General features: G+C 52.1%; 4 protein-coding genes across 7 annotated transcripts in view; 3 read left to right on the top strand and 1 right to left on the bottom strand.

Moving 5' to 3' along the window:
* The first annotated feature begins 25 nt into the window (after positions 1-25).
* On the top strand, positions 26-1,835 carry LOC126570853 (zinc finger protein 14-like). The gene is made up of 4 exons (XM_050228906.1): positions 26-851; positions 926-1,279; positions 1,361-1,419; positions 1,493-1,835. Exons 1-4 carry the CDS (start codon positions 30-32, stop codon positions 1,692-1,694), a joined length of 1,437 nt encoding a protein of 478 aa, XP_050084863.1. The 5' UTR covers positions 26-29; the 3' UTR covers positions 1,695-1,835.
* Positions 1,836-1,895: 60 nt separating this feature from the next.
* LOC126570857 (uncharacterized) lies at positions 1,896-2,791 on the top strand. Its single transcript, XM_050228909.1, has 3 exons — positions 1,896-2,103; positions 2,164-2,358; positions 2,431-2,791. The coding sequence occupies exons 1-3, from the start codon at positions 2,014-2,016 to the stop codon at positions 2,674-2,676; spliced, it is 531 nt and encodes a 176-aa protein (XP_050084866.1). The 5' UTR covers positions 1,896-2,013; the 3' UTR covers positions 2,677-2,791.
* On the bottom strand, positions 2,700-4,864 carry LOC126570855 (thialysine N-epsilon-acetyltransferase). Its single transcript, XM_050228908.1, has 3 exons — positions 4,640-4,864; positions 4,310-4,548; positions 2,700-3,147 (listed from the first exon to the last, which is right to left on the bottom strand). The coding sequence occupies exons 1-3, from the start codon at positions 4,706-4,708 to the stop codon at positions 2,841-2,843; spliced, it is 615 nt and encodes a 204-aa protein (XP_050084865.1). The 5' UTR covers positions 4,709-4,864; the 3' UTR covers positions 2,700-2,840.
* A 1,732-nt stretch (positions 4,865-6,596) lies between these two features.
* Positions 6,597-21,460, top strand: part of LOC126572955 (box A-binding factor-like) — an 18,965-nt gene continuing 4,101 nt past the window's right edge. For 3 of the 4 annotated variants that reach the window (XM_050232695.1, XM_050232694.1, XM_050232692.1), the window contains exons 1-4: positions 6,597-7,024; positions 15,409-17,284; positions 19,934-20,141; positions 20,241-20,391. In XM_050232695.1, the coding sequence (XP_050088652.1) occupies positions 7,003-7,024; positions 15,409-17,284; positions 19,934-20,141; positions 20,241-20,391 (2,257 nt within the window). In that variant the 5' untranslated portion in view covers positions 6,597-7,002. The remainder of the gene's footprint in view (positions 7,025-15,408; positions 17,285-19,933; positions 20,142-20,240; positions 20,392-21,460) is intronic. The other variant, XM_050232693.1, reaches the window with a different exon arrangement.

Raw genomic sequence — 21,460 nt, 5'->3', positions numbered from 1 at the left:
CAAAACAAACGATTCCTCGCGGCAACGAGATGGCCGAATCGCAAGTAGGAAAGTGCTGCGTTTGTGGAAAAAGCAGCCAAAAATTGGTCCCCAACTTGCTTAAAATACGTACAAAGTACTCTGGTACTTCGTTGTTCGAGTTGCTGCAGCGGATCACGGAACAGGATCTGGTGGAACAGTACCAAAGTTTAACGGATTCGGCGGCGTGTAAAAGTTGTTTGTTGAAGTTGAACGATTACGATGCGACCTACACGAAGGCTTTGATCATACAGAAGGAGTTGCTGGAGTTGCTGAGCAATGGATCGATTGGTCTGTCGGTCGACGACGATGACGAGGACGACGACGGTGGGGACGACGGCGGCGACAACAATGAGTGTGATCAGTTGAATGAAAGCACTGCCGGTGATGCTGACCTGGAGGAGCCCAACGTTGCAACCGAGGAGGTGGTATCGTCCATCCCAGCAACGGAAGCAGTAACGCACGGGAAACCCATCCCTACGATATGCCTGTCGATAAAATGTAGAATCTGCGACGAATCGTTTGCCAGCTTGGAAGCGTTGAAAGCACACACCCATCCGACCGTGGTTGAGCTGCACGAAGAGCTTCCCGAGACCGACACGGATACCAAGCATCTTGTCATCGAGCCTGTTCCATCGATATTGGACAAGGTTGCGTCCCCTGCCCTTAGTTATACCGAGGAAGAGTTTTTAGAATATGATTCGGACATGGAAATGCCGGTGAAAGAAGAACAAAAGAGCGACACCGAGCAAAAGGACGACTCGCTGGTTAGTAGCAGCCAGTACGAGTGTTTCTATTGTGATGAAACCTTCCCGACAACAGGAGATAGGAAAGTAAGTTAAAGCGGTAGATGATTTAAGCGATACTGAACAAGAAAACTAAACAATCCATTTCATTTCATTTACAGTGGCACATCAAGCAGAAGCACCCGGCAAGCGGGAACCATCACACGTGTAAGGTTTGCGGTATATCGTTAAAATCTCGCGCAGCCTTATCGAGCCACCTGCAGAAGCATCCTCGCGAACAAGCACTATCCTGTAAGGAGTGCAACAAACAATTCTCCGCGATGTCCACTCTGCGGCGACACATGTCGATTCATACACGGGAAACCCCCTACCAGTGTCACTTGTGCGGTAAACGATACATTCACTACTCATCTTTCTACATGCACCAGCTAGCTCACAAAAACATTCGGGCAAAAAAGTGTGAAATTTGTGGCTACAGTCTCCGGTCGGGTTCACATTTGGCGCGGCACATGCGAGTAAGTGTTAAACGAGCTTCCGTCAAACGTGGCCACCCGTTTATTTTATTAAACCCGTTAACTACTTGCTTCTCAATACAGGCTCACTCCGGTGAGAAACCGTACGAGTGCCCCGATTGTGGGCAACGGTTCTCTCAAAGGTAAGTACGGCATCGAAGGAGATCAGGTGATGTAAAATTGCATAGTAATCAATCACACTTTCTTCCCCATCAGGTACAACATGGTTTCGCACGCCAAAACACACCAAGGCATCATACGAAAACGCTCTGCCAAAAGATATCCGTGCACTCAGTGCGATGAAACGTTCTTACGCAAATTACTGCTTACCTCACACTTGCAACAAATGCACGGCATAAAGCTAGAAATTATTGATAAGGAAATAGACTCAAAGCAGGCCATATCGGTAGCTGAATGACCGGCATGGGCGGACGTGAACTGAATAACTCTTCTAAGATTGGATTGCTATGCATTTGCTTGCTATTACTCGTAATGTCCTATGAAGAGGAGGATAGTTTGAAGAAAACAATAATGTATTAATAAATCAAAGTAAATGACCTTCCAAGATTCCTTTCGTGTTGCGTGGGATGCCATACAGACACCAGGCGGTGTCTACGCGTGGCTTTATCTTGTTAATCAACGTCGATAAGTAGCAATGCGATAGCGCCAAGGTGTAGTCACGCTAGCGCATTCCCTCACTTCTGCATTACAGTATCGTCACCGGTTGGGCGTGGTAAATGAGTGGTTTCAAGGCGATGGAAAGTGACTGGAACTCGGCGGAACCGTACCGAGCGGTTCCACAAATGGAATTGGGCGATCCACTGGAGGTAGGTTTAGTGCGAATCGGAACCGGAGGCCACTAATCCTAAAACATTTACTGTGTCCAGTCGAAACCGGTCGTGAAGCATGAGGAAGGCAAACAGAAAAGTCCCCAGGGCAATACGTTCGTGCAGAGCATGTTCGACATGACGCTGATCACGGTGAACTTTTGCCAGATCTGCTACATCCTTAAGGTTGGGCCGGGGCTGGGCATGCTGTACTATCTCCTGCTGGGACTGTTTGGCGTATCGTTGGTGCTGCTGGTAAGTGGCGGATCCATTCCCTGCTAATCCCGCGACTAGAAGTAATATGTGCCCCTGTGCGTTCCTCTACAGTTCCTGCACGGATTTATGGGACTGTTTGAGCGGTTGCGATGTAGTAAACCGTTACCGAGCGGATGCTTCAACTGTCTGTACAACTCGTCGCTGTTCATGGTGGTGCTGATCTACCTGGTGAACCTCGTGGGCAATGTACTGATACTGAAGGAAGCCGAAAACAAGTGCCAGCTCATGCTGGATCAGCTGAAGGGTGGCCCATTCGCAGCGGTCACCACAGAACAATCAACAACCATCGTTAGTTAAACTCCATTCCGAATGCAAATGGCTGTGCTGGTTTACGATCGATATCATTAGGACAAAAGCTGTCTTGTATTTGGCTCACGTTAAACGTTTGAATAATACCATTAGTACCAGCGAAGCTGTGGCAGTTGTGAGTTGCAGCATTGAAACGGACGCGACGGCACTTTTTACTCCTTGCCACACAGTGTCGCGATGGCGTCCTTCGGTAGGCGATAGAAATGCCAGCTCTCCGCCTCAGTCAGATCGAGTGCACCCATGCGACGGTAAAACCGGGTGGCCGGATTCCAGTTTAGCACGTGAAAATCGAGCCTTGAGCACTGGCTATCCTGGGCGTGCTGTGCCAGTGCCCGGAAAAACAGTTCCCCATAACCGTTCCCTCGGTGCTGTGGGCGTATGTAGATATCCTCCAGGGCCAATGATTTGCCCTGCCACGTAGAGTACGAGTAGTAGCATATGGCGTATCCGATGAGGTTCCTTTGAAATTACCAACGAAAGAGAGAGAGAGAGAGAGAGAGAGAGAGAGAGAGAGAGAGAGAGAGGGAGAAGGAGAGAAAGAAGGATTGACATCTTAATTGGTGTCCACAGTCTGAGCCTGAAACGAGGATTGATTTGAATTTATTGTGCGGTCCACCCCGTTCTCGAACCCCGCGCGGGTGCCGCGGGCTAACCGCTCTGCTCCTTGGCCACCGTGGGCAGTCACCGAGTCACTGCGAGTAAATGGGGATCACTAATGATGGAAGGCATCATGGTTAAATATGCTGCACTGATAAGATAAGGCACAGCGCAGCTCGTGTTCGGCCCGGTCGGCTGTTCTGGAGCCTGATCGGTGCTGCTGCTGCTGCTGCTGTCCAGTGACGATCAAGGGGATGTTATCAGCAGCTGGGTTTGTGTGAATGTGTGTAGTTTCAGTTCTACTGCCCATCGACACTCTTGACTCCGAGGGGTCGAGCACACAGCACACGACACAGAATTGTGCAAACAATCCTCTATTCCATCGCGCCGGATCGTCCAGCTTCGTGTGTGCTAAGGGATGAAAGGACTCACTGGGGTGCCCCATCGACCGAGCCGACAGCCGTGTGATGGTAGACGGGCCGGCCCGGGGCGGGTAGACGGGCTGTGACTGCCTGCCTGGCCGCGACCAGCGTGCACAAGCATGGAACCCGATTGAGCCGGGATCGAGCAAAATAGAAAACAAACAACGGAACACCACCACGGAACCGAACTGATAACGTCGGTGGCTGCTGAGGCTTTCCGTCTGCCGCTGCACTCCTCGTGTGTGCGGCTGTGTGGCCGAGTTCGAGATTAAACATATGAAATGACGAAGGAAGAAGCAATGGGCGGCCGCTGGGAAAAGAAAACTTATTGCCATCGCACGCTCCGCACTCCGTCCAGGACGGTCGGGGCCGCGTTGTTATCAGCGGCAATGGTAGCACCACCAGCAGCAGCAGCAGCAGCACCATTTGGCGTAACATTCCATCAACCGATTGGTGGACGACGGGTACGGGGGGTCTGACGAAAGGCCACGGGCATTCGCCGTTGCCGTTGGCTTGGGTTGTTTGTTGGCTAACGGACTTGAAAATCCAGCGAGAGAGAGAGAGAGGGTCTCTGCGAGCCCTGTTTATAAATAATGTCTTACCGGGTTAAAGGTTCGGCGCTACAGTTGGCTGGCGGTGTTGACGTCGACGTCGTCGCGCCCTGATTAGCCACAGCCGCTGCAGGATCCGCCGACCGTTCGAGACGTTGCTCGAGCACGAAGCTATGGAACACTGGCCCATCGCCTGATCGCTCCCCCGGCTGTCCGAAGCCACCATCACGCACCAGGTCCTCCACCGTGAGCTGCGGTCCGTCGGGCATCTTCTCAAAGTCAGCCAACTCCTGCGAAGAACTGACCCAGCTGAGCACCACTGTCCTTGATCGCCGGGGACGGACACGGTGGCTCCGGTGTCTCTGTTTGCACCTGTATTACCTGTATCATGGCGATCACTTCCGGGAGATCTTCGCGGACGGTCTTCCGTACCTCCACTACCGGTGCCATGTCGTAGCCCTAGCTCTTCGTGCAACGATGGTCCTGCAACCCACCCAGTGGCCACCGCGGCCAGCCTTCCAGATCCTACCGTTTCTGCGAACGGCACAAGACTGAACGGCACAAGACGACCAGCCCGGCAGCGCCTCCGCTTGATAACTGGTTGAATTGTAGCGGTACTATCAAATTAGTTTGTAAATTAAAAATTTTATCTTATCAGTGCAGGGGAGAGGCCGCTTTTCCGCCACTGCCGCCCCCCATCGATCACACGGTCCGCGCGTTCCACCCCCCGAGCACAACTAATCAGGGGCCTGGGCAGACCATCCCTCCCTGCCCTTGGGCCACCCTGGGTATCACCAGCGGGTTGATTTTGCTGGTGACGCTCTGATAGGATGCGAGGATGCACCGAGCCGGCAGGCTACTAGCGCGCCCGTATCAGGAACCGGTATCAGTCCTGTCCTGCCTCTGTCTGTTTCTCTACTACCACTGCGACAGTTGTTATCAAACAGCTGGATCCTGCCTCGTGACGCAGTACTAGACTGGGTGATAGGGTGCGATACATGGGCAGCGCGGCAGGAGTTACCTTCGTAATGCAATCAGTTCAGTCCTGCCCTATAATCGACAGAAAGTTTGTCTTAGTGATAACGAGCGCCAGGTTACACAGGTGATATGTACTGGAACTATCTTCGGTATAGCCCCGGGCGGTATTCCACACAATAGAATGATGGATCGATCTAGTCATTGATGGTCATTGATTGATGTTTAACAGCATGATCATGCGAGCTGTGATAACGAGTTTATTGTTATCGCTGCGCAAAACAATCTGTCAACCATTCATTCATTGTGACAGTAGAGGATCAGTAGAATAGTGCGCTTGATCGTTCCTTTCATTGTGGCGCAGTCTTCTTGCTATTCGCCTTCCCAATCCCAGTTACCCATTAAGTAGTGTAGCGAACGTTCTGCCGTAGTCCATGGGTCGTCTAGCAGTTCGTCGATCCGATCTGGTCTTTCCTACGAGCATTATCTTAACGAGCAGCATCCCGGGCTGGCCTCCGGGAGCATTGGGAATGTCGTTGCTCTCAATGTACGAATCAGGACCCTCCGATCCCTGTGCTGATGGTCCGATGGAGGGCGCAGCTTAATTGGACAGCGTGACTTATGTTTTCACTGCCCCACCCAGTGTAACCATTAACCTTTACTAAGAAAAACAAAAAAATCCAATCCAAAGAATCAAACCTAAAAACAACAAACCAAAAAAAATAGACAACAAGGCCCAGGACTGAGCGCACGAGGATGACGAAATTGGCGGCGTTATCAAAATGTTCCTCCCAATGTGGCTCCCGTTGTTTGGTGACCGGAATTCTGGGTTTTTTTTTCTTCTTTCGGTTGGTAGCTTGTAGCTGGGGCGTAGGACTTGTTCGAAACAGTAGATGAAAAAAAACCAGCGAGTGAACGGTTCGAAGTAGATCGAAGACCAGAGCTAGTAGTTCGTTTATGGTCCTGTTTCGTAGTCCTGCGATGGTTCTTAGGGGAATCGTTGGATCGATCGGTTGGAACCGAGGGGCAGCTGGAAGGGGGAAGTGTGTACAGTAAAGCATATCTCCGGGTCCGGCGGATTGGCTACTGCTCGCAGGGAGCCGTATACATCCCCCCTCTCCCCGTGCCTCTCCACATCATCTCCTTCCAGCCGTTTGCGCCATGCGAGTGTTTGTGAACGAGAGCAACAAACATGGAGCCGAGTGGAGCTGGATCGTGAATCGTTGTCGTGGTAGTTATGATCGTCGTGGACGTGGTCGTAGTCGTCGTCGTCGTCGTCGTAGCCGTCATCATCATCGCGGTTGTCGACGAGTGGAGGAGCCACTCTACACCCGAACCAATCAGTTGAGCTGGGCACCACTAACCGCTAGCGTGTTTCGAGCGCGACTTCCACCGTTAGATGTGCTGCAGCTAGGCTGTATCCCGCCCCAAAAACCACGGCGCACGATCGCCCCGTCGCAGGATCTTAGACACTAGCTCGAAGGGGCCGCACCACCGATAGCCTAAGGGATCGTGTACGATCGATTGTGATCACCGGTCGGAATACGGCCGCTCTATCCGCTTATCAGAACCCGGCACGTTTTGCCGTCCGAAAGCGATCTCGGGCCGCCCGGATCCCGGGTTCTCAGCTTATCTGCTCAACATCTCGCGGAACGTGTGTTTCTGTGTGTTTCTGTGTGTTTGTAAGTGATTCGATACGTTTTATGTTTGTTTAAAACAATTGCTAGCGTGAGAACGAACCATCGTCATCGGCCACCAAGACGAGCAACATGCCGGAAAAGGATTCCCTCGGTAAGTCTTAAGCGTAGCCAGGATGGAACAGGACAGTGATCCCTTTCTTCGATCCGTTATCATACGGCACGCGGCCTTTCGCGCATTCCGAGCGAACGGGAACTCTGTCGATTATGTCAACGACCAACGACGGGACGGGTCGGGGCGGGCGCCGAGGGAGGGAAGGCCGTCTGATAACCAGACATCGATATCAGCAAACTGGAGGCGCGCGTCGATCGTGAGGTGTGTTGGCCACGGCACGCGACTGAACCTGCTGTTGTTACTGTTGTTGTTGCTGCTGATTAGCTATCTGCAACGACGTCTTTATCGTCATCGTCGTCGACGTAATGGCGAGGCAAGCTTGGTATATCTTGGTGACGTCGCCGGCCCGGCAAAGGTAGTACCGTCGTGGATATCGTGGATGATATGGCCCCCGGGGAGGGAGTTCGGGTGATCGGGTGAGCCATCCAATGTGCCGGTATACCGGGTGATAGACGATGCGGCTCCAGTTGCCTCCCGGATTGCCACAACTTCGGACGTGTCGATTGGTTGTGCGCCGCGTAAGTGAGTTTGCGAAACGTGTCGGTGGATGCTAGACGACGACGACGACGACGTTTAGTGGAGGTCACTCGGTTTAAGCATCGTAAAACGCCCGTACTGTTGCCTTTCCGGGTGGTTCCGGAGGTACAGGGAGCAAGTGTTCGAAGCGTGCGTTACATACGTGCACAGCACCGAGCTGCTAGCCGAATTGGCAACGGTTCACCGGTGGTAGCGGGCGTAGCGAATGGCCATAGGTCGCCAACACGCAATAAGCAACTCACCCCTTTTCTACCGAGCCGCCTGGTGATCGAAGTGGCGGCCTTGGAGGCACCGAAATGGGGCACCGACGTTCATCTGCCTTGTACCGTAGAAAGGCTCAAGCTTTTGGTCGTACTCTGCCGGCAATGGTGTGGCGTTGAGGAGCGTGTATGTCACCCGTTTCGAACCATAAAGCACCGGAGTACCGACAGAGGAAGTGCATTGCGCTGGTGTAGTGTGCGCACGTTGTGGTTGCCTGAATTCTGGTGCCTGTTCCGTCGTAGAGGAAGCAGAAAAAACCCATAAACCCTACAACAGCAAAAAAAAAAGAATAACAACAACAGCGTCACGGTATGCTAAAGTGCAGCTAACGGCATGACGCTGGTACAGGGCGCAGTACAGCAGTCCGCAGTTCGTCAGTTGTTGGATGGTGATCGATGAGTCGCGAGAAGCGTGTTGCTGGGCGTAATGAGCTGCACTGTCGGTCGGTTGGAAACCCTTCGGCGGAAACGCAACATTTCGAGAACTGGCTTCAAAGAACTGCATCACGCAAAGTGTTTCTGTGGCGACGTCGAGTTAGTTCCGGTTTCATGTCGTGCCGGTTCTCCTGCAGTGAGCGTGCATTGAAGTCTCGGTAGAAGGGCTTGTATTGGGTACTTGTCACTGGATTACACATGATGGCAATGCAGCCAACGCGCATCCCATCAACTTCTTTCACATTTATTAGAACGATTCGATGGATGGTTTGTGGAGTTAAAGTCGCGCAAACATTGAGCATACCTTTGAGTAGTTTAATGAAGCTATAATGATGTTGATTTTGGGATCTTTTATCCCTTTCGTTGTTTAACGTTCTCAATTTGTTGCGTTCCCTTATCTGGGCAAACTGTCTGCTGTGCAGTGGTTTTTCATCTGCCTGCCGTCTATTATTGACATTCGTCCTTTTTCGAAGATCGACTGCTCGCGGCCACGCGACACTTTGTCGAGTTTGGGAATCGGCCCTTAACTATGAACCAGTTGGTGGTTTCGTTGCGTAAATATTGATCCTTTTCAGCGAAAAGGTCCTGAAAGGACTCTTTACATAGTGCGACCGCCCAAGGATGGAGGAGGAAGCAAATACGATACGATCACCACAGACCTCAGGTCAGTGTGGCGAGTTTTCAACGAATTTGTTGACGATTTGTTAGCCTCCACGAGCAGGGTTATGGTGCATTTTACGGACTGTTCCCGGCCTGGCCTTCGTTTGCTTTAAAAAGCTAATGCAAATTCCGTCGTTCCGGTCAGTTGAGCAGCACCACAGTGTGGCCATTCCGGTTGTTGGGATACGCAACAAACTAGGAGAAGGTCAATAATAAAACACCAATGGCGTGTGCAGTAGAATACGATGGCCATCGGATCGGCTAGGGAACCTGTTTTGAACCGGGAAGTGGCATAAAAAAGAAAAACTCATGGATGCACATTACCGGCATTATGACTCCCGGGTCCAGGCTTTTGGTTTGCAACTCCAGTTCAGGTCACGGTTGCCAGTGCCAGTTTGGGATACAGTTTTGAGGATCGTCTCCTTCCTCTAACCTGCCATATCCGGCTGCAGTGTTTTCCAGGGTGCTCGAGAGGAAGGAAGTGAGCTACATTTTTAGGATGCTTCGAATGTTTCGCTTCCACCTTTCTTCCGGTTAGGTAAGGAACATGTTTTACCGCAGAGCAGAGGGCCCGCGGGGTGCCCATTGACAGGTAGATGCAGGACGTCGATGAATCGCCCTTTTTGCACAGCGACCGCTCACCGGAACCTCTTGGGTTGCAAAGTGTAGCAAACGAATGTTATTGGTTTGGATGAAACTTCATCATTCTGTTCTGGTAAACAATCTTTGTCGGCAAAACCGTCATACAATGGCATACTGTGGCACGTGACCTCGCGGATAAAATTCATGACTTTGCGGCGGCTTCACCGACAGCGAGCGAAGAGGCTGATGGGCCACAACAGAGCGGGGCCACATGTCCTTTGAAGGACCTACTCAAGAACCGAGCACCACCACAACACCTTTCAAGTGCACTTGACGAGTGGTTTGAAGTTATGTATCGGGTTTTTGGGGCCCCGAAAAAGTCTCGAATTTCATACACGAAATGGCTCGTCCCGTTTGCTTGGAAAATGTCCCATCCGCAACACATTTCGGACCGTCTGTGCGTCAAGAGTGTGGTGAAAATTTCAACTTTAAAGTTGAGTTTGAGTGTAGGATTTTATATGTTTTTTAAGGATTCGCTTTGAAGGTGTGATGTGGCTCTTTTTTCGAATGTTGTACCAGAAAGAACATTTATAATCCGTAGGGAGTTAGTTGCTGCGAAATGTCACAAGGAAAAAGGCGTAGCGATAAAGCATTATCATGCTGGCCAGAGGCCAGAGTTGCGGCGAAAACATGATGATCACTTTATGACGTGTCGATGATTTATTGCCTTGTCGCAAAAGGTTGCATCTGGGTACTGTCAGCGGACGACTGGCCGCATGGCCACACCACTTTCGGTGGGCGTACGGCCGAGGAACCCTTTTTCCATGGTTGCCAAAACATCGGTTCTGCGGATTATTCAAAATAGGTGGCGTCCGGTTTGCTAGGAATTCCGTCACCACGCTTTGTTGGGACTCAAACGAAGGAGGAGGAAACACAGCAAACCGACAACGGGGCACGGGGCAGTGGCACTGGTCGCAGGCGCAGCGGTGGTCGTTTCCGTTCCATACGACCGTAAAGGCAGCGGCCGGGCCCAACACGAACGAAACACAGCATGCGGTATTGCGTTGGACATCCGGTAACGACAACCGCAGCAGCAGCAACAGCAACACAGTGATGCCGTGGCGATCCTGTACAGTGTCAGATGTCGGCGATGGCGTTAGGCGGTCTCGTAACCTCTCGTGGATATATGCGATACATGGTTTTGGGCCGACCCGCCCGGGGGAAGCCTCCGCTCAGCGGGACAGCGGGCGGGAGTGTTTTGTGGAGGAATGTGTAAATAGCTCACTCGCATTACCCACATGCCAAAGAAAAAGGAAGAAGAGGAGAAGGAGGAGAAGCAACGCTCAGCTCAGCAATCTCGCTGTAACGCCAGGCGCTGCTCGATCTCTGGGGCTGATCGTAACATACGCCCCCCATTTTGCAAATGGTTCATCTGGGTTTTCTGCACCCTGACCGCCACGCAGATGGCGGTGGCGACATTTGGAAATGGCCGAATGGAACTCCCTACCAGTTGGTTGGCGGTGTTTTGGATTGCAGATTGTTTTGGTTGCCAAGAAGTCCTGTGCATCCGCTGCAATGACGCATAATGAAATGGCCAAGGGCATGGTGAGTCAGTGATTGCCACTTTTCGCACAAAACAACCCTGGGACAAAATCTGTACCCTGCGCGTGTGCATGAGTCACCAGGGTGACCAGAAGCTGGCACACCATGAAGATCATTCCAAGATCGCCCTTTGCCTCTGTGCCGTTTGGCAAACAATCTACCGATGCCCGGAGCGAAGATGATTGGTGTGATAAACGGGCACCGAAAGCCTCCGTACTCTTATCTCGGTACCCCCGGAGCGGTTCCATACACAGATGAATCATCGGCCACCGGCCGTGTAGCGTGCAGGATTATGGTTTGAAGGAGTTGCACGTTGATGCTGCTGATAACCAGATTCATATCCTTTCGGTGGCCGGTGGGAGTGTTTTGGTAGATAAGTGTAAAGTGCGGCAGAACTGTTTTACATTTTGAAAAGAAGGAAAAAAAACAACAGTTACATCGATGATAACAGCATCGTGGCAAACACATGTCGGTACAGGAACGTTTCTTTCATATTTTTTAAAATCTTTTTCAAAAAAAATTGTTGGACCTGGCGATGGGTTGATGTCCTGTCCCAAAGGTTTCCCATCGCGTATCGCGCTCACGGGTCGTAAATCTTCCGTCACCGCGCTTATCACCGCGGACCGCGATGCCAGACAACTCTTTCAGTGACTGGTGCACTCGGCTGGTCCATGGCGATCGATTGAACATGATCGATGATTAAAGCGGCGAGCGAGTGCGTCTAGGATGCTTTGTGGTTGGAACGTCGATAAGGCCGCCGAAGACGACGACGACGACGACGATGATTTTATGATTTCCATCCGCTCCATCAGGCAACCAGATCGTTGCACATTTCTCCACTGAAATCGTAAAAAAAAATATTGTGACAACCGCGGTAGAACGGGGCGGCTCGTAGGCTGCTGGGCTGCCTGTAACGCGAGACACACTCGACGAACAGTGAGCCCTGACCTAAGCCCCTGGCCGTAAATTACGCCACTGACGTTTGCTGGCCTGCTGGTTGGCTACGCTGGCCTAGCGCGGATACTTTCACTGTTTAATGCGCTATAAACTGGACTGGACACCCCTAAACCAAGCGCAGTTGCTGCACAGTTTGTGCTTTGCAATGATTATGAACGATTATCGGACGCAGTCATAAAAGAGCACTAGACGCAAGTGAACGAGAACGGCTTAAGGCGGCCCGGCTCGGCCCGGCCCAGGGTAAGTTTTATGGCCAATTATTTGGAAAAGTTCTTCGCGAGCCAGGAACATCCCTCGGCGGAGTTCAAGCAGAAAAGCGGCCACGTCCTTCGGGACAAATCTGACTCCGTGTGTGACTCTAGTACGTGGAACGTGATCCTGACGCCACAAGGACCTTCCCAAGGGCCCTGGTCCTTGTGTGCATGCCCGTGTATAAGGAACCACAAACCAACGGTGGAGTTTAACAGTAAAAAATGGAAAATAAAAAACATAGAACACGGAAAACACTTGTTGTGGGCCGCTAAATTTCACTCGTAAATATTTCATTAGTTAGAGGGTCCTTATTGGGCTCGTTGTCTCGGTTCTTTCTTTTTTCGGTGTGTGTTTTCACTCCATTTCACTCCATTTCGGTTCGCCAGTCCTGTAGGAAGGATTCGGCTGGTGAAACTTGAGCGCACCGGTCCCCGTTTGGTACGGCCGTTGACATGGACGTTCGCCGGTTGCCACACTGTTGTAGCAGAAGAAGAAGAAGCTGAGAACATGATGGGCCTTTTTGGGCCAGTGTGAAAAGGCTAGTCCCGCGTGGCCACGGACTGCCACGGATTTTTTTTTTTGACGAAAGCCAGAGCGATCTGGCCCGATCTGGCTTCTGTTGCTCACTCGCCCATGTCCTTACAGCGTGCGGTTGCGATCCAGAGGGATTTACTTTGATTAATTGCATCCTAAACGGGTAGGACATCTGATCGCGCACTGATGTTGCCCAAGGTGGTTGCTGATGATCGCGACAAATTACCACTGCCCGCTGTGTTGTGGGAGCTTGTTGTGTGGAGTGAAAAATTTGTTCCCATAACTTAACGGGCCAGTTAAGGTTTAACCTGCTCGCGCGGTTCTCATGGGTGCAATTACGTGTGCGGGAGCTTCTCGTTTTCCCTAAACCTCCTTTGAACCGCGAAGCGATAAGGTAACGAGGGTGACGACGATGACTATGGGAAGGCTTGTCAGGAGCTAGAAAAGGTGTGTGGCTGGCTCACATCGTTACTCCAAATGCGTCAAGTCGGCTCTACGCAAGTGTTGGCAAGACATTCCCATTTTGCTAGAAAACATAACCATTGTGGCGAATTGTTTTGTGAATGCATTGTCGTCGATAGCAGGGAAATGCATGGCACTGGCGAGGAAATTAATTTCTTCGTCTCTCGTAGGGAGAAAGCAACCCCTTCCGCCCCCTCGTTGTCGGACAGTAATGCATGTAATTGGAGCAGCGAACAGAATTAAAAGACTGTAAACTGTAGAACCGGTTGCTGGTTGCTTCGCGACCTCTTCACGGCCTGCTGGTTCTGCTTATGGAGTGCTTATCGTGCTGCCGGTCGACGGGGAGGACCACCCTCGCGGGCTGCCTAGACCTCGTTTACGCCGCGCAAGTTCTGCCACCAGGACAGGACTTGATGAAAAGCAATAACGTGGCTGCGCAATGCACCAGGGCTCATGGGGACATGGAACTCGTCGGAAAAACAACGTTATCGCCGTTTCGGCGCGAATTTCGAAATCCGTGCTGTGCAGGTCACGCGAAGGTGCCGAAGCTGCTCACGCAATGCGATGCACTTTAGCCAAAAATACGCCAGGTTGTTACTATAAGCAGCGTTGCGGACCATGATAACCTTGAGTTGCCGGTGCCGGTGAAGATGAGAAGAAACCATCGGCAGATCCGTCTTCGTGCACCGTAAGGATGCAATCGAGCGCCACCGATGGTGGGCATTATCAATTCGTGTGCAAAGGGCGCACACTTTGCAGCACCGTTGTGTGGTCTTCTTATAGAGTCCGAAGTTTGCGGGTCCATAATTGTCCGTACGGAGGACGAAACCATTGATAGCAGTGTGATAACATAGATGGTTCTAAGAACTCGGAATTTAAACAATTTCAATGATCGTTCGATCTTAAACCTTTTTTTTGAATTTGTTATTACATTTTGCTCAAAATGATTGAATTCCAGCAACTAGTAAGAAAATACACAAAACCTTTAATACAGTTCTTAGGCGCATGTATTAGCTTATAGCAGATTATTTCGATTCGGCTTTAAACTGCTTTAAATAACAATGTGTTGAAATTCATTCAATAAATGAAGGACCGATTGTCAAGTTAGAATTGAATATTAGCAACCACAATTTAAGGAAGTAGAATTAAATTAATTGAGTTAACACCATCATCACAGTTTCAGTTGAACTTGTACCAAACATTTTTTCGAGATACTCCAGCTGGGGAATTCCTCATTTAGTCTAAACTACTATAAACTTCGGTAGTTAATTCGGGAATCGACAGATTAACATCTTTCCTTTCGTCCACACTGTCTAGAGTCTAGGGAAAATGTATGTAATCCTAGAAAATTTTTAGACGGAAATAACTATTACTTTCGTCTAGCGGTTCTAAATTCTAGATTCTAGATTAAGGATCCTCAGGATCCTTTGGTAAAAAAAATGGCGGTTTTTTGGCCCCGCCTTCTTTTTTTGCCCCTCTCGCTCACTCTTTGCCGCGAGAGTGAGAAGGCGCGATTACACTCAAAGACATGAAAACCGCCGAAGAAAGAAAAATAAATGACCGATGATTGCGCTCTTGAAAAACTCCGTTCGGCAGTTCCCGGTTCTGCTGTGTTCTCACAGTTCTTGCCCGCTAAAGTGGACTCTGGACCCGCGCGCAACACGGGTAGTCGAATCCTTCGTCGCAATCCCTTCCTCGCTCTTGTCTCGTCTCATTTTACCTTACGCGGGTGTACCTTCACGGCCCTGTAGCATCCTGTCGCAGCTTGCTTATTGTCCGTGCGCGCGCTCTCTCTCTCTCTTCCTTTCTCTGAGACAATTCTGTACCGTTCTTACGCACTTCTCGCTGGAAAGGGCATTCCACTCGAGCGCTGCTGCTTTCCCTTCTGCTTTTCTTCTCTGCTTTTCATTTACTCATTTCCTCTTTCTTTCTCTCTCGCTTTCGTTCTCTCTCTCTTTCTCTTCTTCTTCTCTCTCTCTCTCTCACTCTGGCTACCTCTTTGCTGCGGTGGTGCGTGATCCTCGGTACCGTTCGCTCTCGGGTTGATCGGTGATCGTTCGACAAACAACTCCTTCGACGCAGAAGCGGAGGGTACCGAGCAGCCGAGTTATGGTGCGATCGTGTCGTCGTACAAGTCGTCAGTTGTCGTCCACCCACCACCGCAAACCAGTGCGCAACCACCGCCACAGCAGCAGCACGATAACGGCAAACGCACGCTGTCGAGTGACAACGACGATCAGGATAGTGACGGCAATCATCGACAAGAGTCGGCTACCGGATCGGAGCAGAAAGCAGAAGCACCACCACCAGCGAACGCCACCGGTGATCAGCGTGGTCACCACGGTCGTTTATCAGTGGAACGTCAAGAGGCAACGGGAGGCACGACGAAGCACGATACCGGCGACAACGGCATCACTACCACAAGCACCAGTGCGAGTGCCGGGCTACCAACGAACAACACACCCTCGGTGATAACGTCCTGCGCGAAGGTGTTATCGGAGAGCGCGTCGGGCGTCGGGAGGCCGCCTCTGTCAGTGTACGACGTCAACGATCAGCTGGTCGGTGGCGATAGCTCACCACCCCGTTTCTCCACCCTGCACACGGTGATCAACAGTGCCGGTTACGTAGGCCATCCGGCCCTTGCCACCGCCTACCAGCAGCACCATCATCCTCATCCGCATCCTCATCATCTTCAGCAGCAGCAGCAGCAGCAGCAGCAACCGACACCACACCATCCTCAGTGGCCGTGTGATTTGAGTTACAAACCGGTGGAAAAGCCCACGGCCAGTGTATCACCGGGACCGGGTGATCTAGCACCGTCCTCGCACCATCATCCGCCACCGACGCCACCAACGCGCTCCGTCTATCTGGGCGATCCACACCGATCGGCTGTGACGGGTGATCACTCTTCACTGATGATCGGAATGCGTGGCACGCTCCTGGCGATGTATCCTTCGTACGCCTCACCGAACGGAGTGGCCGTGTGCCACCAGCTGGACGAAGCGAGTCTCCATCAGCAACAGCAACAGCAACACCATCAGAGCCAGCGAGATGAAGAACTGGCTACGCTGCACCACCATCTGCACCACTCCTCGCAGCTTCATCATCAGCAGCAACAACAGCAGCAACACAGCATCGATGAAATGATCGCCGATACGCTCAAGGATGAGCATTGTGGGATCGTGGACACCTATCTGACGGCTGGTGGATTGGTCGGTAGCGGTGAGCATCACCTGGCAGGAGATTCGCCAACCCACCATCATCAGCATCATCAACATCACCATCACCAGCAGCAACAGCAGCAGCAACAGCAGCATCAGCTGGCTCAGCAACAACTCCAGCAACAGCAACAGCAACACGATCAGGATCTGCAGGAGCTCAAGGAGTACGCACGATTGTATCATAACAACAACGACAAGAGTGTGATCAACTACAACCATGCCGCCCAGCAGCAGCAACAGCAGCAGCATCAGCATCATCATCAGCTCCAGCATCACCACCACCAGCATCAGCATCACCATACGCACACCAGCAGCGGTGGGGAGTCGCGCAGTCCGGACTACGGGCACGACGAGTTCGATAGCGGGCTGCAGAGCTTCACTCAGTTGATTAATGTGCCTCGAGCGAGCGATACGGCCGGGTCGGGGGCCACCACCGCCATGTACCATCATCATCATCAGCAGCAAGTGTCAGCGGCAGCCGCAGCAGCCGCGGCCGTAGCAGCCACGACGGCAGCTGCCACCGCAGTCCTCGCGAATGCTAGCGCTGGCCACACCACCCCAACACCCGGACCACCCTCGCTCGGTGTAACGCTTGGTGTGCCACCGTCGGCAGCATCACCGTCCCCTGCGGATCATCTTCTTCATCCGAACGGTGGCACCGGCACTGGAACCGGTCCTGCGGCCGATGGAGGGCTGGCGCTCTTCGATTCACTCCAGGCAGGCGTCCATTCTGGCGGGTAAGTCCACCGACCATTATTTACCCTTTCTGTGGTGATCGTGATCCTGGTTTTGATCGTCCTCTGACGCGTGTTTTGCTTTCCATCAAATCCTAAAGTGTCGCATCAACGAATGTCAGTTTTTTTTTTCGTCAATGATGATCAGCATAAAAGTGAATCGCCAGTGAGCCATGATAGGGGCCCCGGGTTGCGAAAATCGATCCGTTCGGGCGGGTGATAACGATTGGGAGACGTGACCTTCTTCTTGGTGGATGCTTGATCGTCGCCGGTCCTTGTGTGCGATGGATGGTTGCTCATTCCTTCTTTTCCCGTTGTTCGTCCGCGCGCAATCAGCAAACCAACGCCGCCACCACCACCGCTCCCTGACCTTGGTGGCCAGGGTGACCGGTGACCGCGTTCGATTCCTTGTGCAATACTCTTGTGCCAACGCGACGGTGCGCTCCGTGCGATTGTACCGAAAAAGCGTCCATGCCATGCTGGCAGAAAATGGCACCGGCTGTTTGTCTTCGGAGTTGCGATTGATAAGCGAGCTCGTCCCGCGTTTCCCCCAAAAAGTAATTCAAACCATCGAATCCCAGATCGTTCTGGTGCATTCTGAAGCGATCTTCGGGCTAGTGGACTATCAGGTACCAAGCACGGAGTCGCGATGTTGATTGAATTTCCATTTTAGAGTTCGATCTGTTTCGCAAAACCGAAAGGCAAGGAGGATGTGATGCATCAACCGAACATTCCGGGGGCCACTGGCTTTGGATGCTGGTTGGGTACGAACATCACAACATTCCGGTGCTGAGGCAACGCATGCGCAACGAAGAGATCGAACTTCCATTTTGGAGCGCTGGTTGGTTGCGGTTGAGGGCACGCAAAACAGGTTGAAGCAACATAAAAGGGCATGCCGTGGGGTGGCACTAATAGAAAACCCGAAACGTGACTCGCGAGCGATCGCGACGTAGCGACTGGCAAATACACGTGTACAGTGAATTGGCCGAACACCAGCCCGGTACTACCACCCGCCCGGGGGGGAGGGTTAAAGGTTTAAATGGAGGGGGGGTATGAGTGGGTGGCCAGATCTGGAGAGCGCGTTCTGGGCACGATCCACAAACCGAGCGCAGTCGCCGATCGTGCTTTTCACGGCGCGAGGCGCTTTCATTACGTAATGCTCGTTTGAAGCGGTGTGTGAATGGGGGAGGGGGATGTGGGAGGTGTAAGTTGGTGGTTCATAATTTGCGAGATGCACTGTGGACCGTTGTCTTCTGTGCATCTGCCGGATCCATCACCATGGAGCTCCAGAAGTTTACTTTAATTCCATTAACACACCTCGGAGTGTCCTGTTGGTCACCGTCGAAGTCACCGAGTCACGTGCACCGCATGGACTGTTCTGTGATTAAATAAGAACGACAGAGAGGATCGCGTAAGACAAGAAGTTACTTAATGCTTGGGCCCCTTGGCGTTCTTGCGTTGCGATTGTTTATTGTTGACGATGACGAACCCTCTTGGTTCTCTGCTCTTTTTAACGTTTTTTTTATATGAGGGAGGTGGTGGGCTGTAGATCGTGCCATATCATATCGGTGCGGCACCGAAAGTAGAACCATACGCAGGCGCTGGTGCGAGCACGGCGCACTATCGGAGTACGCGCCGTGGCACCGTACCACCACTGCTGTCATGGGAGGTCCGCAAAGAAAGTGCCAAACGATAACAACATCACACACCCAAACGCACACTCATAAAAGGAAAAGAAAGGAAAAGCCCAAAAAAGGGGTGAACGGGAAGGAAGGGTGGTGGGCTGCAAAGTGCGGCACCGACTGTGACTGACCGGACAGCCGACCGGAGCTCCAACTGGTGCTGTTGGGTCACGCTTCGAACGACAACAACCGCGGTCGACATCGCATCTCGCAATCGCAGTCCGCCGCTGTCGTTGGTCCGCGGCTTGTCGACGAGTTGGCCACCGTTGGCCGAGTCGAGTTAGTCAGCAGTTGACCCATCGCCCTCGCTGGTCGTGTACTGGCCGAAACTCCGTGCGCTCTCTTCGGTTCCCTCCAACTTGGTGTCGCTCTATCCCGGTGGTGCCCATTTCGAAGGGCCCTGAAGTGACCGGTCGCGGTGTGTATTGTGTGTGACGAATAGGGGACACATTGTGGTGCCGGTTGCATAGCATCGTCTACGTCGCAGCATGAATTATCGAATGTAAGTTCCGGAAGATCCAAGAAATGTTGGAAAGGTCTGGTGCACTTTTCCGTCCAGCGGTTGCTACGTTTCTGCCGAATCAGTAAACAGTAGGCATGCATTCGTTCGCATCATCATCAGCATCATCAATCGATTGACGCTGACAATCCAAACAACGATCGGAAGGCAAACTGGGAATTCGCGTATCCAACATTCAGGGGGGAGATCAGAGGAATCTGAGTTGGTGGAGGGCCGAAAGGGAGGGTAAAGTGCTTACGATGGCAGGCTAATACGTGCTTCTGCCTTGCCACTATCCATCTGGCCACCGTGTGCTCGAAAAGGGGGTGTCTCTCTGTCGCGGAATCTTTCAATGTGACTCACACTCCTCCGCGTGGTCGTCATCGAAGGTTTCCAATTGCTGCCAAGAGTGATGTTCCAACCGCGACTAACAACGGATCTTTTTTTTTTTTGTGTTCCCCAACGTTGCAGTCCAGCGTACGGTCGGTGCTCGTACTCGACCATGCACTACATGAACGGCAGTCCGTCGCACGAGGCGGCTCACCTGTGGAGTGGCGGGGGTCTCGATGGTGACTACATGAAGGGAGCGCTGCCCGCGTTCCAGCGAATCGCTTCGGCCACCAACACGTCCCGTACCAATCCGTACGGTTCGCTGGCGGCAGCATCCTACGGCCAGCAGGTAAGTCCATCTACCGGACTTCCGGACATTCCGACATCTCGAACAACAAACTAATGTCCTTTCTCTCTCTCTCTCTCGCTGTATTCTCGGGTTTTATAGAACGAAGCATGGGCCCAGGTGTACGATACGAGCAACATCGCGTACAGTGTGGCCACATCCACCACGACACCGACCGCAACCGCAAACCGCCGGACGACGGTTCCGACCCCGGTGACCTCACACTTCCCGGCCGCCGCATCGCTCACCGCAAGTAAGTATGCTCCGGATGCTTTCCACCATCCACAATCGATCCCTACGATTTCAGCTTCAACGTTACTGCTCCATTCTTTCAACCCCCTTCTCCACCTCTTTTTGGTGGGAAAACGTACCGGAGGCCTGCCCCACCGCCCTGAGAGCGTGATGGTGTTGAATGTTGTTTGTTTGTTTGTTTGTTTGTCGCGGAGCGTTTGGAGTTATAAAAGACAATAAGTCCCCTCCCTGGGGGGGGGGGGGGGGGGGGGAGTGCTGGTTGGCCGTTTTTTTTTCTTTTGCATGCGTGATACTTGGCGTCGAAACCTGCATTTCGGTGCGATCGCCTATCATCACGTAATAATAGTGGAGCGTTCGGGCGCGTATGGTTGTTTTGCGTAGAGTGGCGTGCATGGTGGCGGCGGAAGTGGCGCATTTTCCTTTTGAAATTGGATCCTGTGTTTGTGGCTCCTTTTTTGGCGTCACGTCACGTCGAAGTAGATTAGTTGCGGGCCCCCTGGGGAGCACATAAAGTACAAGATCCTCTAGTGAGCGCCTCCAAAAGGATATGCTACTTCCATGATCGTGCCTGTTGGTTCTTGTTTGCAACAGTTAGTCTCTGTTATGTCATTGTATGTGATGAAGGGTGCGACTAACAGCGACACCGGGCACGACGGTCCCTGTGCAGACCACCAGGCACCTAATGCGTGCAGTTGAACGATTGTTCCAGAAGAAACTAAACAACAACAAAAAGAAACAAAATATTTCCTGTCCCCTGTTGGTCTGGTTGTGTCACCGTAGTGCGCTGTTGTTGCTGCTGGCTGGCTGGCTGGCTGGCTGGTGGTTTCGCAAGAAGTGGTATTTGATGAATTCTGCACGTACCCCGCTACGCTACATGCTTGCGACGATAGCAGTAGCGCGAAAGGGCTGGAAAAACTGACGCTAACGCTGACAAAGCCACGATCTCTGGTGTCGTCGCATCACGGAACAGTGCTTCGGTACCACAAAGTCGCTTCGAAACCATACCATTGTCATCGTCATCGATGAATCCGGGAGCATCCGCCAGTTGGTTCGCTGGTTGGCCTGGTAGA

The sequence above is a fragment of the Anopheles aquasalis genome, chromosome 2 (genome assembly GCF_943734665.1).
Source record: "Anopheles aquasalis chromosome 2, idAnoAquaMG_Q_19, whole genome shotgun sequence".
In the NCBI taxonomy this organism is placed as follows: domain Eukaryota; kingdom Metazoa; phylum Arthropoda; class Insecta; order Diptera; family Culicidae; genus Anopheles; species Anopheles aquasalis.
This window is presented reverse-complemented; position numbering and strand designations above follow the sequence as displayed.

Bases quoted from the DNA above. Each gene is read 5' to 3' on its own strand.
- LOC126570857 (XM_050228909.1), top strand. From the start codon at position 2,014: ATGAGTGGTTTCAAGGCGATGGAAAGTGACTGGAACTCGGCGGAACCG. The intron at 2,104-2,163 runs GTAGGTTTAGTG...TACTGTGTCCAG, and splicing joins AATTGGGCGATCCACTGGAG to TCGAAACCGGTCGTGAAGCA. The intron at 2,359-2,430 runs GTAAGTGGCGGA...GTTCCTCTACAG, and splicing joins GCGTATCGTTGGTGCTGCTG to TTCCTGCACGGATTTATGGG.
- LOC126570853 (XM_050228906.1), top strand. From the start codon at position 30: ATGGCCGAATCGCAAGTAGGAAAGTGCTGCGTTTGTGGAAAAAGCAGC. The intron at 852-925 runs GTAAGTTAAAGC...TTTCATTTACAG, and splicing joins CGACAACAGGAGATAGGAAA to TGGCACATCAAGCAGAAGCA. The intron at 1,280-1,360 runs GTAAGTGTTAAA...TTCTCAATACAG, and splicing joins ATTTGGCGCGGCACATGCGA to GCTCACTCCGGTGAGAAACC.
- LOC126570855 (XM_050228908.1), bottom strand. From the start codon at position 4,708: ATGGCACCGGTAGTGGAGGTACGGAAGACCGTCCGCGAAGATCTCCCG. The intron at 4,549-4,639 runs GTAATACAGGTG...AGTTCTTCGCAG, and splicing joins AAGTGATCGCCATGATACAG to GAGTTGGCTGACTTTGAGAA. The intron at 3,148-4,309 runs GTAAGACATTAT...GTAATTTCAAAG, and splicing joins AGCGCCGAACCTTTAACCCG to GAACCTCATCGGATACGCCA.